Source organism: Ambystoma mexicanum, chromosome 7q (genome assembly GCF_040938575.1).
Source record: "Ambystoma mexicanum isolate Mex_15411 chromosome 7q, UKY_AmexF1_1, whole genome shotgun sequence".
NCBI classification, from domain to species: domain Eukaryota; kingdom Metazoa; phylum Chordata; class Amphibia; order Caudata; family Ambystomatidae; genus Ambystoma; species Ambystoma mexicanum.
The window spans coordinates 1,010,594,215-1,010,607,954 of NC_090941.1; the positions used below are offsets into that span (position 1 = coordinate 1,010,594,215).

The window sequence follows — 13,740 nt, forward strand, 5'->3', positions numbered from 1 at the left end:
TGCAGCGATTTCGACCACGAAAGCGACCTCTGGGTGAAGAAGATGAGCTGGTTATTCCCATCAGGCTCAAGGGAAGAAGACTCCGGACTGGATCTTCTCTAGTCGTTGAAGAGTAGATAGCTCAGGACTGCAGCTGGGCTTCACCGGGATGGGGTAGTTGCAGCAGTCGTCGTTCTCTCCGCTTCTCTTCGGTTCCTTGTAGTTCCAGTGGCGACTCTGACTTCTAGCCCAAGAGACCTGCCTTTTATGTGCAAAACCCCCATTCACACAGCCTGGCTGTCAAAATACCCAGCAGGGGGGTTGTCCAGCCGGGACAACCACCTCAGCCAATCATGGCAAAGTGTGACTTGGGTTTCCTAGGATACCCTGTGCAGGGGGTGACTACACCCCTCCCTCACATTCAGCCCACCTAGACACCCAGGCGCTGGGGGAGGGCTTCTGGGCAGAAGCCCGCCAAAAGACAGTGAACAAAGAACTGATTTTGGAAACAACTGTTTATTCCATGGCACTATTTACTATTCTCATCATGGATTAGCATTTCTGGCCAATATGACTCCTGCTTTCAGGCACAAATATCGCTAGTCCATCAGTTCTAGAAACTGTGTATTCTAATTCTTTTAGTATTTTTCTTCTTGCTCATTCATTTTACTTTTTAGATTGTGACACTGTATTTTGTATACAACTTTTCTAAATATCAGAGGCTGTTTCTTTTAATTTGTAATTAAACACTTGACGTTTTCACAGCCTGCTAATGTAAACATTAGACATACTGCCTCATCATGAGTTTGGCGATTACCCTTAAATGTGGCAGTAATGCTATTACTGCCACATTTAAGGGTCTGGCGAATCACGGGTTTGGCTGCATTTACCCCCCAGCTATAAACTGGGGGTAAAAGCCCTGGGAATTTGCTGATTGTCAGTGCAATTACCGCGCTGTAATACCGCCAACGGTAATTGCACTGAAAATTCCCCATTGGGTTCAATGGGGAATGGGAAATTCCCCAATGGGCCCAATGGGGACTGGGGAATTACCGCTCGACCAAACCCGTGATCCGGTGCTAATAGCACCAGGGTTTGGCAGTAACATATTCTTGATCTTTGGATTGTTGCATATATTCTGTCAACTAAAAATAAATGGGTTAACTCTTCAAATTGACATTCCCAATACTACCCCCCACATTTCCCTTTCCCCCCTCCCATGCACTTGCGCATCACCTGGCCTAGTAAGATCGTTGTTCTCCCTCTGTTCCCCCTCCCTTGCCTCGTCACACCTTGAAACACTTGTGTATAGGCGCATTATAAATGCCACATCATATCATATCATATTATAGTGATGTTAGGAAGCATTTCAATGTCATGGGAATGTGTTAAAACCTGCACCTGAGTTTCAGCATATTCCAAACAAATTAATTGTATGTCAACACTTTACCCATGCAAGCTAGTGCCAGTTAACCTATCTGCAGGCTCACAAGCCCCTCATTTTGAAGGGAAAGTAAATGACTCATATGCGTTTTAAGTGTGCTGAAAGTGATTTCACATTAGACATGTCTTTCCAAAGATCTTGGGGATGAGATGTTCTGCTTTTGATATGTTAGAAGTCATGTACCTACTGGCTGCAATTGAATTATCACCTGAAAACCGATCAACTATATTTGCACAAACTAAGCATCATAGGCAAGTGATTATGTGTATGCACTGATTTTGAGTTGTGTTTTAATTCATAGGATTTTGTGGGAATTTTGTGTTTTGCATGGGGCATAATGGCTAGAAAGGTGGTCATATATTATTGCGTTGTAGGATTGTTTTCCTGGAAATCCTAAGAAGTGTTTAATTTGCTCTTTACTGACTTCCCCAAATCATGGTGCTCCTTCAATCCGTGATTCCATATGAATGTGAGGAGCCCATATAGATTGGCACTAGTACTGCCAAAAGTAGTGTATTTCAGGACTAAAGGGTGGAACTGTGGATAAAATGCATTATTGCTAAAACAAACTCTTTTAAATGCCTTTATAAATGTTCAGGATTTATGCCACAAAGTTAATTTGACGTTAGATATATTTTTTAAAGTTGTTGATTTCCTATATTTAAAAAGTCCATTAGTTGTTCGCATATTCTGCTCAAATTAGTATTACAAGCCTTTTTCGAGGTCCCACACATATTGGATAATATGGTGGATATCCTACTTTGTAAAAATGTAACCATTACTGTCTACTTGTTGAACTAATGATGAGACTGCCATGCTTCTGAACAAATTCCCATTGTTTAATGTGTGTTGCTTCACAACGCAAAGTTTCAAGTCACTTTTAAACAGTAAATTAAATGTATAATTATAATTTTGTTGAAACCAGCGATCATCAGAATACACATGACTAGCATGGAGACTGACAATGGTTCTTGTATATCATCTAATTAGATGCCCTTACTGGTTTGAAAATACTGCAGAAAAACGGGTTCTTCTATTTTTTCTCAAATACCTAATATGATAGGACATATTCTATGCACCTACCCACATTAGTGAAGCAAATTAATGGTCTATTCCTCATACATCTTTCCATGGTATCAAAGGTAATTATTGCCTGTGCCATGAAGTAAGGGCTTTTGGTTCAGTCCCGAAATACCTTACAAAGTTTCCCAACAGCTTCTGTAGAAAGCAGTTTGTGAGAATCTGATTGCATATACTTCCTACTAAAGAGGTATGACCTGTTAGATCTCGAGTTAGACTGATAGATTCCCAATGTCGTTATCGCAAGAAGGAGGGAACAGTAGACACTTTACATCATACACTACTATTCTGCCCTGGCTTGACCGAGAAAAGAATAAAGCAATTTGAGGTCTTTTCAGATAGGTTACGCACTTTATTACCCGAAGAATGGTGGATGGTTTTATTAAATGGGGAACGAGTATCCCTGGTTTGAACTACTGTGAAATGTTTAAATACTGTTTTAGGGAGGGAACCTCAGGGTGTTTAAGGAAGTTTTAGGAAGATGTTTTTATGTTCTGTGATATTAAAGGAACTGTAGTATTAAATTATGTAATATTAGCTAAAGGTTTGCAATGAACCAAAATGCAATAAACAAAAGGCAATTATTTGAAACACAGTCGCTTTCATGTGAAATATTATTATCTACATCAGTGTGTATCGTTTATGTTCATATGTTTGTAGTTTACCCAGTATTCTTGTACATGTTATAATGCTTTGTACACTTTGGGCCTCATTACGACCCAGGCGGTAAGTTACCGCCTGGGCCGTGACTTTACCACCATGGCGTAAACTACGTTTACGCCATGATGGTTGGCGGACTTACCGCCCCATTCCGACCTTGGTGGGGCGGTAAGTCCCCAATCCCCATTTACCCTTCCCCATTCCCATTTTTGCCCCATAGGGCATAATGGGAGTGGGGAAGGCGTTAATTACGCCACCGTAAATTACGGTGGCGTAATTAACTCCATGGTCCCTTAGCGCCATGGATTTTAACACCTGCTAAAAGCAGGTGTTAAAAGCGCCATGGCGCTAAGGGACCTCGTAATTGGCGGTAAGGGGTCGGCGCAGCTAACGCTGGCGTAAACCCCTTACCGCCAGGGTCGTAATGAGGCCCTTTGTTCTAATTGACTGGTTACTGACATAGCTCTTTACATTTTAAGGCACTACATGAATAAGAACTAATAATGTGTTATTTTGTTTGCACATATTACTCCTAATGATACCTACAGTGTATAAAGGTGTATAAACTGTGTATCCTTTATTTGCTTTAACTAGCTCATTTACTGGTCTCAGCCTAGATTTCTTTGATGACGGACAATGATTTGCAATGGGCACACTAATGGTATTATTATGACTACATACACGTACACATTGGCACATGCATTGGGAATTGGTTCTACTTTCATATTTATTTATTTAACGTATTTATTTTGTGTTCGGTTGTTCGGCACTTATACAGGAAATAAATACTGTTTAAAAGTGCCCACAGGGCAACAGGGAGGGGACAAGGGATGAGAATCAATTTAAAAAAACATACAGAAAATATTTAATACAGTGGGGGGAATGAACTTACTATGTCTTGGCAGTGTTCAGAGCGTGCCAGTGCAAAAGGGAGAGGGAATGGGATAGCTTCTGGGGTGCTCATGGGTGAGAAAGAGGTTAAGTGCAATATAGGGTAAGTGCGAACCTTCATGGGTGGAGGATGAGCCGAGGCAAGTGCTGAGGAGAGACAGAAACTGGGGCAATTTGGTGTAGCAGGTCAGTGCCCCAAGGATGCATTAGGGCCCTGAATATCAAAACAAGCAGCTTTGAGATTAGCAGAGGAGAGCAGGGGGGAAGGAGGGGGTAAAAGGGGAAGGTCTTGAGGATCTTCCATAAATTTAAGAAGGTCCTGGGTATGACGAAAAGGGAGGGGGAGGTTGTTCCAAAGAAGGAAGCTATCTGAGAAAAGCGATCAACCGTCTACCCTCTATTTAGAAAAACCCTTTACACACAAGGAGTTGGCGCCAGAGAAGCGCAGAGGTCTAGAGGGGAGTATTTAGTAAGAGAGAGGTGCAGTCCCCAGCCTCAGGCAGCCTTGTGGATGATACAGAGGGATTTGAATTTAATCTGTGAAGTAATCGAGAGCCAGTGCAGACTTTTTAGTGCAAGAGAGATGCGGTCCCTGGGCTTGAGGCCAAGGATAAGTCTTGCTGTCCTGTTCTGTATTAGCTTTAGGGGTCATAGATTGGAAGAAGGTAGATTCATGAGGAGGCTATTGCAATAGTCAAGTCTAGAGAGAACCAGGTCTTGGGTAACATTGAGCTTCTGGGGGAAGCTGAGAAAAGTTAGAATTCCTTTGAGAAGGAAGAGCTGAAAGTCAGACTTCTTGGGAATGACCTGAGTGTTGGGAATGAAAGACAGAGACAAGTCAAAGATGTCTCTGAGGTTTCTGACTTCACAAGAGGGAGCAGGGGGAGAGCCCATGGATGAAGGCCAGAGTGAAGGGAAGAAGTCAGGTGCAAGAGTCCCAATCAGAAGGATCTCTGTTTTGCTGGCTTTGAGGCAGTGATCATTGGAATTGCACCAGTCCAGGATGGTAGAAAGGCAGTCAGGGATGATGGAATGTGCAAGAGGATCAACAGGAAGTTTGAAGAAGAGCTGTGTGCCATCAGCATAACACTGGAAGTTGGGGGAGAAGGAGGAGATGAGGAGTGCCAGCTGAGTAAGGTAGATGTTAAAGAGCCAAGGTGAAAGAATAGAGCCATGGGGTACACCACAGGTGGAGAAAAAAGTAGGAGAGGAGAAGGTGTCCAGGATGACTTGGGAGGAGCAGTCAGTTAGATAGGAAGTCAGCCAGTCCAGTGCCCGTTCCAAGATACCAAGGGTGTCGTGGAGCCTTTGCATGAGGATGGAGTGGTTAATCATGTCAAATGCAGAGGAGAGATTGAGGAGTATGAGGACAACAGGGGTGTTGGAATCCAGGGATGCAAGCAGTTCTTCGCGGGTGTTCAGAAGTGCAGTTTCCGTGCCTCTGCATGCTCGGAATCCAGATTGATGGTCGTGGAGACCGCCAACAAGTTCAGTGTGAGAGTTGAGTTGGGACAGGGCCAACAGCTGCACTAGTTTCCCCAGGAAGGGGTTGATGGAGATAGGGCAGTAGTTGGCAGGATAGGAAGGGTCTGACAATGTTTTTTTAAGGAGGGGGCGCACAAAGGAGTGCTTGAGGGAGGAGGGGAAAGAACCTGTAGCAAGGGAGTGGTTACAGAGATCAGCCAGTGCAGGAGGGAGAGAGCTAATGTTGTCCTTGATGGTTCTGGATGAGCAAGGGGAAACAGGTTTGGCATATTATTTGCTATAGATCTATTTGATAAACTGCTTTGGTCTAATTTCTTTAACGGTACAAACACATTTTAAACAATAATAAAAAGGCATACTTCTTCAAGGAATAAATACATAAACAGATGAATCCACAGTTTATTACTAGGATCTCTTGTTTATTTTCTACATTGATAAATGTCACTTGCTTTTTATGAATGGTAAACCTACAATATTCACATCTTTATGTGGGATATTGTTCGATGTTATAATCGTACTTGCCAACCTGCATACCATAAATTGGATTTAGTCATATATCAACATGCTTTTCATTTGTGCAATTGGAAGGGACCTCAAAATTTGCAGCGTCATAGTCTTCCACTCCAAAGACTCAGTCTTGCATATCATTTAAAATGGTATATTTGCTCAATTGTTCCCTCTTTGCATTGTACTTTTTCATTATTGTTACATGTTTGTTTGTTTGTTTGTTTGTTTATTTATTTTATATAGTGCTCCTGACCCAGGGGTATATGGGCGCTTAAACATCAAGGTACAGGCAAGGTGAGGAACATTTGTACATTTGTGCAGCATAAGTATGGTTACAAGAAAGCAGATAGTAACAAGCAGACATAGTAGAGGATACAAGCATACATTAGGCATATATACATAGTTGGTTATTTATTGAGTAACCAGGTGATGACCTTAGTTCTGAAGGGTTGGAATGTAGGGGTAGATTTGATGTCCAGTGGGATGGTGTTCCACAATTGTGAGGCTAGGACTGGGAAGCTGGATCCACCTGCTCTTTTAAGGGAGTATTTGGGCACCGTCAGTTGTAATGTATTGGAGGATCTGGTGGTTCTGGTGTTCTGTCTTAAGGTGAATTTATTGGTTAAGTAGGGCGGGGCTAGGTGGTTGAGAGCTTTGTAGGTGAGGCAGATGGTTTTTAGGTCTATTTTCTGTTGGATTGAGAGCCATTTGCATGAAATTCTTGTGGCCGAGATATGTTCTCTTCTCGGTATGTTGAGGGCAGCACGGAGTGCATTGTTTTGTAGAGCTTGCAGTTTATTGATTACCATTTTGTTGGCACCTACATAAAGGCTATTACAGTAATCCAATTTGGATTGAATAAGAGCTCTGGCTAAAATGAGGCAGTTGTTTGGGGGAGATCAAAGGTCTGCAGGCCCTAATTAGTTTGCCAGTGTAAGCAGTGGCTTATGCGGTCATATTGATTTGTTTGGCGAGGTTGGTGTTAGTGTCTAGATAGAAACCAAGAGTTTTTACACTTTTAGCGATGGGAATGGTGTTACTGTCAATGGTGAAGCTGGAGTAACTAGGGCTGAGCTTCCGGATAGTATTACGTGAGCCGACAAGGTGCAGTTCGGTCTTGTCATCATTCAGGCAGGCCATGTATGGCCATCCATGCCTGAATGGTGGAGAAGACTGCATTGATCCGGTTGGCGTCCGTGTTGTAGTTGCCGGATAAGGTGAGGAGTATCTGGGTGTCATCTGCGCAATTGATGTAGGTGACACCCAGATGGTCCAGCTTATCGAATAAGGGCTTTGTCATCTAGCTTTTGGCTGCATACATTTTCCATTTCATATCTTTTCCATTTCATATCTTGTCTAAGTGTGTTATGAAGAGCCAGACACATCCTGATATGACGGGAAAAAGCGTTTAGATGAACTTTTCTAAGAACATACAATTTGGTGTTGCTATTTTTGTATATTTCAATATGAGGCATGGATCATTGTTTTGCAAAAAGGTGTACTTTTCAATGTAGCTATGCTGTCCTGTTCTTGCGCACAGCTTGTTTAAATGTATGGCCTGGTTCATCTGTAATTGCACAGGTTTGTGTACAAGACGACTGTTTTACTTATTGCTTTTACATTCATGTGTCATGGCACATGTTTTCTGTACATTTTCTTCCTTTCTGTCAAGTTGCAAAAGTTACTGGATTTCACAGTGAAAGCATAAACTGTTTAATTTTTAACTTGGTATGTTTTTTCCCCTGAGGAATACCACTCCATGGATGACGTATGTATCCTTTTCCCTGGCATGTTTTTTGTGAACTTTTCAAAAGCAAATGTTCAAACTTTTTTCAGTGGATGTCAGATGGGCATGGAAGGAGCCTTTTAGTGAGTATTTTGCCCCACTAATATAGGATCTACTTAGTGGGCTAATTCCACTGAAAAGAAGTGGGGATGCCGCAGCCCCGAAGGGTTCTCACAAATTTAATAGTGGTCTCAGCTTGAAGAATAAAAAACTAAGAAGTGAAATCTGCAAGGCTAGCAAACTTGGTAGCTGTGCTTGTGTCATAATAAGAACATTAAAGGCTGAAAGGCTGTAGGCATATACTGCTCCAAAAAGATGCGGAATGCACATACTTCTCACTCGGGTTTAGAAATTTGTTGTATTTATGGAAGCTAATGCGAGGGGATTCCCTTTGAAACTCGCTGCAACTGCAGCGATTTGCAGGCTGCGTTGGGATATTTATTTCAGAAATGTGTACACCGCCCAGCCCAGGGCTGTGGGGGGGGTACAACGACTGGTGGTGCTGCCCTTAAGGATCTCCACTCTTGGGAAACCACGGATATTGATAAGGAGGGTATTCTTGTGAACTTTAAAAGGGCAAAATCCTCTAATGCCATTGGTCCAGACGGCCTCTCGAACTTAACCTTAACATCTGCTCCCCCTTATTGTGGTGGAGGTCCTGTTTTCACTGCTTCAAAATATCCTTGAGACCCACCACTTGCCGCACACTTGGAACGGGGCAATGGTGGTCATGAACTTTAAAAAGGGAGACGGATTCGACACTTTTTATTGTCCTATCTCCCTGTTGGTCGCTTTGTACAAAATATTTTGTCACTTCATCTTGTGGGCTCTTGAACGCTGGGCTGAGAGCTCTGATATACTGGAGGCAAATCAGTCCGAATTTCGGAAGGGTACAGGTACCTCTTTATTTATTTATTTATGTATTTATTTATTTATTTCATTTGTTACACGCCCAGACCATGGGGTATCAAGGCATGAACTGTCTACTGGTAAAGCCCCTGAAAAAACACAACTTATACTTGGCCTTTTTAGACATCTCCAAGGCCTTTGACTGCATTGATCATTGTAGGTCATGGGAGATGCTAAGGGTGTGGGGCTGTCCGGAACCACTGGTTAGTAATTTGGAGCATTTGCATCTAGATGTCAAACTGAAAATTAGACTGGATCTAAGAGGCTCGTACTCTGACTGGAACTACACAGAACATGGTCTTTGCCAGGGCTGCGTTTTAGCCCCCTTTCTACTTAATTTTTTACATTCTTGGTATCTGGGGGGCTTTAGCTGGCATTATAGTTAACCTACCTAAATTGGGTTGTTTGAAATTACATCATCTCCTATATGGGGATAATCTTGGGTTGATGGATTACACCGTTATGGGCCTCCAAGGATCGCTGAAAGGAGCTGATGATTGCTTCCGGGGATCTTGGTTTGGACATTAACGTGTCAAAATCCAAGACTCTCGTAGTAAACCGATGCAAGACTATCTCTATTGGGCACATTTTTGTTGGTCAGTCAACAGAAAGAGATTGGAGGCGGTTAGCGAATTTCAATATTTGAGGGTCTTGCTTGAAGCTAAAAGGTTGCTGCCCCTGGCAAATCAGGCTCTTAAGTTCGAAGCGATGATGGCACCTACCCAGTTTCTGGCCCAAGACAGGAAGTTTGGCTGCTTCTCCCTTCTCCCAGCTGTGAAAAAGTACAATCCAATTTTAGTCCCTAAGTTGATCCACAGTGCGGAAGTATTGGACGAGGTTCTGACTTGGCCTCAACAGGAGTCCTTTATCTAGAAGCACATTTTTCCTCTCCCTATGGGTACTCCATTTCCACTGGTGTGACATATCCTGGGCCTTGTATCGCTTTTATACATTATTGATCAAATGCAAAGAGCACCGGCTTGAAGCGAATACAGGGAAGACTAAGGCCTTGGTGTTCAGGCCTAGGTTCTCTAAAGCCTCAGAAATGATTGTTAATGTGAAAGGAAGAGATCTGGAGCGAGTGAAGTTCGATGATTATTTGGGTTTGAGATTCATGGAGAATGGCACCCGACAGCCCAATTGGGCAAATCCCATGCCCCATTTGACAAATATAGTGGGCTGAAAACACCTTCTTCTTTAGTCATGGAAAGGGGGCTATTTCACAAGCACTCAAAATTTACAGGGCGCAAGCTAAATCTCCACCCCTTTATGGTGCAGATATTTGGGTCTGCGTTAATCATGTTCAATAAAGTGTAGGCGAAATTCAATTTTTGAAAAAATCTTATGCTCCCTTCTGGCTGGCCGAATGCACCAATTGACCTGGAGCTTGATCTCCGACCTATAGGGGATGAGGTGAGTCTAAGATCTGCACTATATTGGGTGAGGATCTGAAGCTCACCCAGCCCTTAAATAATTGATACATCAATGAGCATTATCCTTACCGAGACCAATACATCCGTCGTAAAGTGCCTGGCAATTTAATATGTAAGAAGGAAGCTCAAGTAGACACATTTCACTTAAAAATCCGATTTTAAATAAAAAGTGCTTGAGGAGAATTGATCTGTCAGCACAGTAAAAATAAAGTTTTCAGTGCAGTACAGGGAAGCGCTTTTCCAAGTCGTGGATCACTTGCTTAGTTTAAAAATGTACAATCACATAAATATATATGTGTTTAAGGGGGTATAGTTCGCCCGTGAATGAAAAACCTTGTCTGTTATTGAGGGCTCCTAGTTGGTTATTTGTATGGTTCGGGGCTCAATTGTCCAGCTCTGTCATTGTTTTTTTGCTGGTCTGGTTTCTATAACATAACCACTCTATTTTTGTTCCAGTATAGGAGTCCACAGGACAGCAGATTTTTGGAGGATCCTTCCTCCGTTAAAAGAGTTTAGTTTCTTATTGGTATCCCAGCTGGTTTTTTGGAATATCCAGTTTATAAAAGGTCGACCGGTTTCAATGATTCTAGTTAGTCATCTTCCTCAGGACAGGTAAGGCCTGTCGGGTCTGTCGGGCTGGGGGCTGACTGATCAATGCTAAATGCAGATGGGATGACGGCTCCCCTGACCTCCCTAAAGCACTGATCCAATGCAGACAGGCTCGACTAACCAGTCCTGAGGAAGATGACTAACTAGAATCATCGAATCCAGTCGACCTTTTATAAACTGGATATTCCAAAAAACCAACTGGGATACCAATAAGAAACTAAACTCTTTTAAACTCTTTTAATGGAGGAAGGATCCTCCAAAAATCTGCTGTCCTGTGGACATATATATTTATGTGATTGTACATTTTTAAACTAAGCAAGTGATCCACGACTTGGGGCCCACACACTTCTTTGAAGGTCAATTAAAGTTTAATGGTCTTGCCATCTATGGAAAATAGTTCCTCGTAGAAATGTGGCCCCAGTGTTCCGAGACACTGACCTGCAATAACCATCATGAATCAGTACGTGGTTAACAGCCAACCCACCACAGTACCAGGGGCAGGATCCCTACAACCTTCACCATCAGGTGGACAGGAGACACCACCGCGCCACACCTAAGGACGGAAGCCCGGACATGCCGTGAGGGCTACCCCAGAAGAAATAGTTATTGAGGCCACACATTAAATGAGGGGTTTTCTATGCAGAGTTTTATTTATTTGTGCATGGTGCATGTCTTGTTAGTGCTACTATGCCCCCGGGCCTGTGACATGCACTTTACGCATATAAATAAATAAATAAATAAATATTCCGACCCTGTACATCACTCAAACTGAGTTCCTTGCTGATTGCAGATTGCGACCAGGCTCGAACCCAGCCAAATGAAATATACAGCAAAGGATTCCCTTGTATAGAAGCCTTCACCTCATACATGAACCCTGTAGCAGACACCCACTCTATTACTTCCAGGTGAACTCAGACCGGAGCCCTTCCTCTGAATTAGGTGCACGCAGAATAGTCCTTTGGAAACACAGCAATTTGTTATGTCGAGAGTGGATTCTGAACCGAGACATATAAGGGAGCAATGCTAGGAATCACGAAGAATGTGAAACACAGTGAGTTAGTGAACCCAGAATAATGTGGACGGCAACATTAACTATGTTCCTGGGAGCTTTTAGAATTCTAGCCCTTCAAGAATCTAGTTGCTTTAGTGGTTAGCCAACTTATTAATCATGGGCCTCTGCTTTGAATGCAGATCATGTATTAACCCAGGCTTCTGCAACCTTTGGCTCGCCAGATGTTTTGGACTACATCTCCCATCAACCTTAACCAACATTGTCAATGGTGAAGAATCATGGGAGTTGTAGTCCAAAGCATCTGGAGAGCCAGAGGTTGCATATCCCTGCATTAACCTCTTCTCTTCTTGCATAGGGAAACTAGCCAAAGGCACGGCCGAACACCTGCATGCACATGCCATCATACACCGCTCAAACACACTTCGCACAAGACCTCTGCCATAAGAATTCAGCTACTGCTCACAACAAAAATGCAATACGTAGTTCCACAAATAACCACCATCCTGCTCTCTCTCACCCCCTCTAGTCCTCTCGTTACCACGCATCCACATGCCAGCTCGACATGGGTGGGCAGCAGGACTTGGCCACCCGTCGTATCCTAAATATTGGCCAATATGCACACACACGTACTAGCACCCCCTCGATCTTTCCCATACCTGGACTCCTGTCCCACAAGGGAGTTCATCAACAGCGCTTTGGGACCATACTAATGATGAAAGGCGCTTTACAAATGCCTTACTACTGCCACTACTTCTGCTACTACTTCGTAGAGCTGCAATGAAATCACCACCCAAAGCGCACACTTCCAACTTGAACAGATCATTAGCTCTACACAAATAATTTTAATGGGGCAGGAAGTCAGTTAGGAAAATGGTGATTGTCAGCCACACATAGTTCTTCAATAATATGTACAGGTGAAATCTGGCTTAATGTATCTTTGAGGTGGTCCACCAATGACTGCATAGCATGAGCATGAAGAGGGTGATGGCACGGCCACAGCAATAGCATTCATGCACTCAGCCCTTCGCTTTAAATTCCCTTCTTTTGCTAATCTAGGTGTCACTTTGTGACACATATTAGCCAAAGCCTAAAGAATAATGCTCCCCAGCGCCTCCACCAAGTCCACCAGCCACGTCTGCTGCCGCTGTAGAAACAGAATAAGGTGAAATACCTACAATTTACCCAGAATTGGGGTGATCAACACCATATCAAACTGAATTGCCAACAGAATATGTATAGTGTTCAAATCTAAGTCACCACCCAAATGTGTAACATATTTTTACCCAATTTTGTATTTTCTTACAAGTGATTAAATCAGTGGTCCTCCGACATTCATGTTGTATGATTTAAACACTGAAGATATTTGTGGGATATGTGTAGTACCAGTGTATTATCCGCCACTATAACCCGACGAACTGGTTCAGCGTAAGCTTTAATCCATGGCGCATTGCTACTGCTGAGGTTCTACTGAAAATGAAAACCCACCTGAGCCATTGCTAACCTCTCCTTGTGAACAGGGAATACAGTCAAAGCAGCAGATCGGCTCTCCAATTCTAGCAGCACTTCGGTACCCAGGAGGACAACTGCTGCTGCAGACAGAGTGTGGCACCTGCAGGAGGAGCAAACAAAGGGAATTCAGGACTCGAGTCAACAGCAGTGGCTGCATCTTTCAAAAAGCAAACATGTGGATCTCAATGGAAAAGGTCAGAGCAAAGAACCCAAAACCTTCAGGAGGGGCCAAAAAAGAATGTTAAGAGAAAGACTTGCAGGCAGATTCCAGAACCTGCAGAAGGAGGAGACGTATATTGAGTTGAATTGAATTGATATTGTATTTCTATTGCGCTCGTACACAAGTGTAGGGGAACAGGGAGGAGAACAGGGGAGAACAAAACAATAATCTTACTAGGCCCAGTGACATTGAGAACATGAAAGTGCGGAGCAAAGG

At 43.1% G+C, this 13,740-nt stretch overlaps 1 protein-coding gene across 1 annotated transcript in view; it reads right to left on the minus strand.

The window, feature by feature from the left end:
- LOC138528106 (extracellular calcium-sensing receptor-like) overlaps positions 1-13,740 on the minus strand; it is a 197,502-nt gene that overhangs the window by 25,507 nt on the left and 158,255 nt on the right. The window contains exon 5 of the mRNA XM_069639557.1: positions 13,281-13,404. Within this exon, the coding sequence (XP_069495658.1) occupies positions 13,281-13,404 (124 nt within the window). The remainder of the gene's footprint in view (positions 1-13,280; positions 13,405-13,740) is intronic.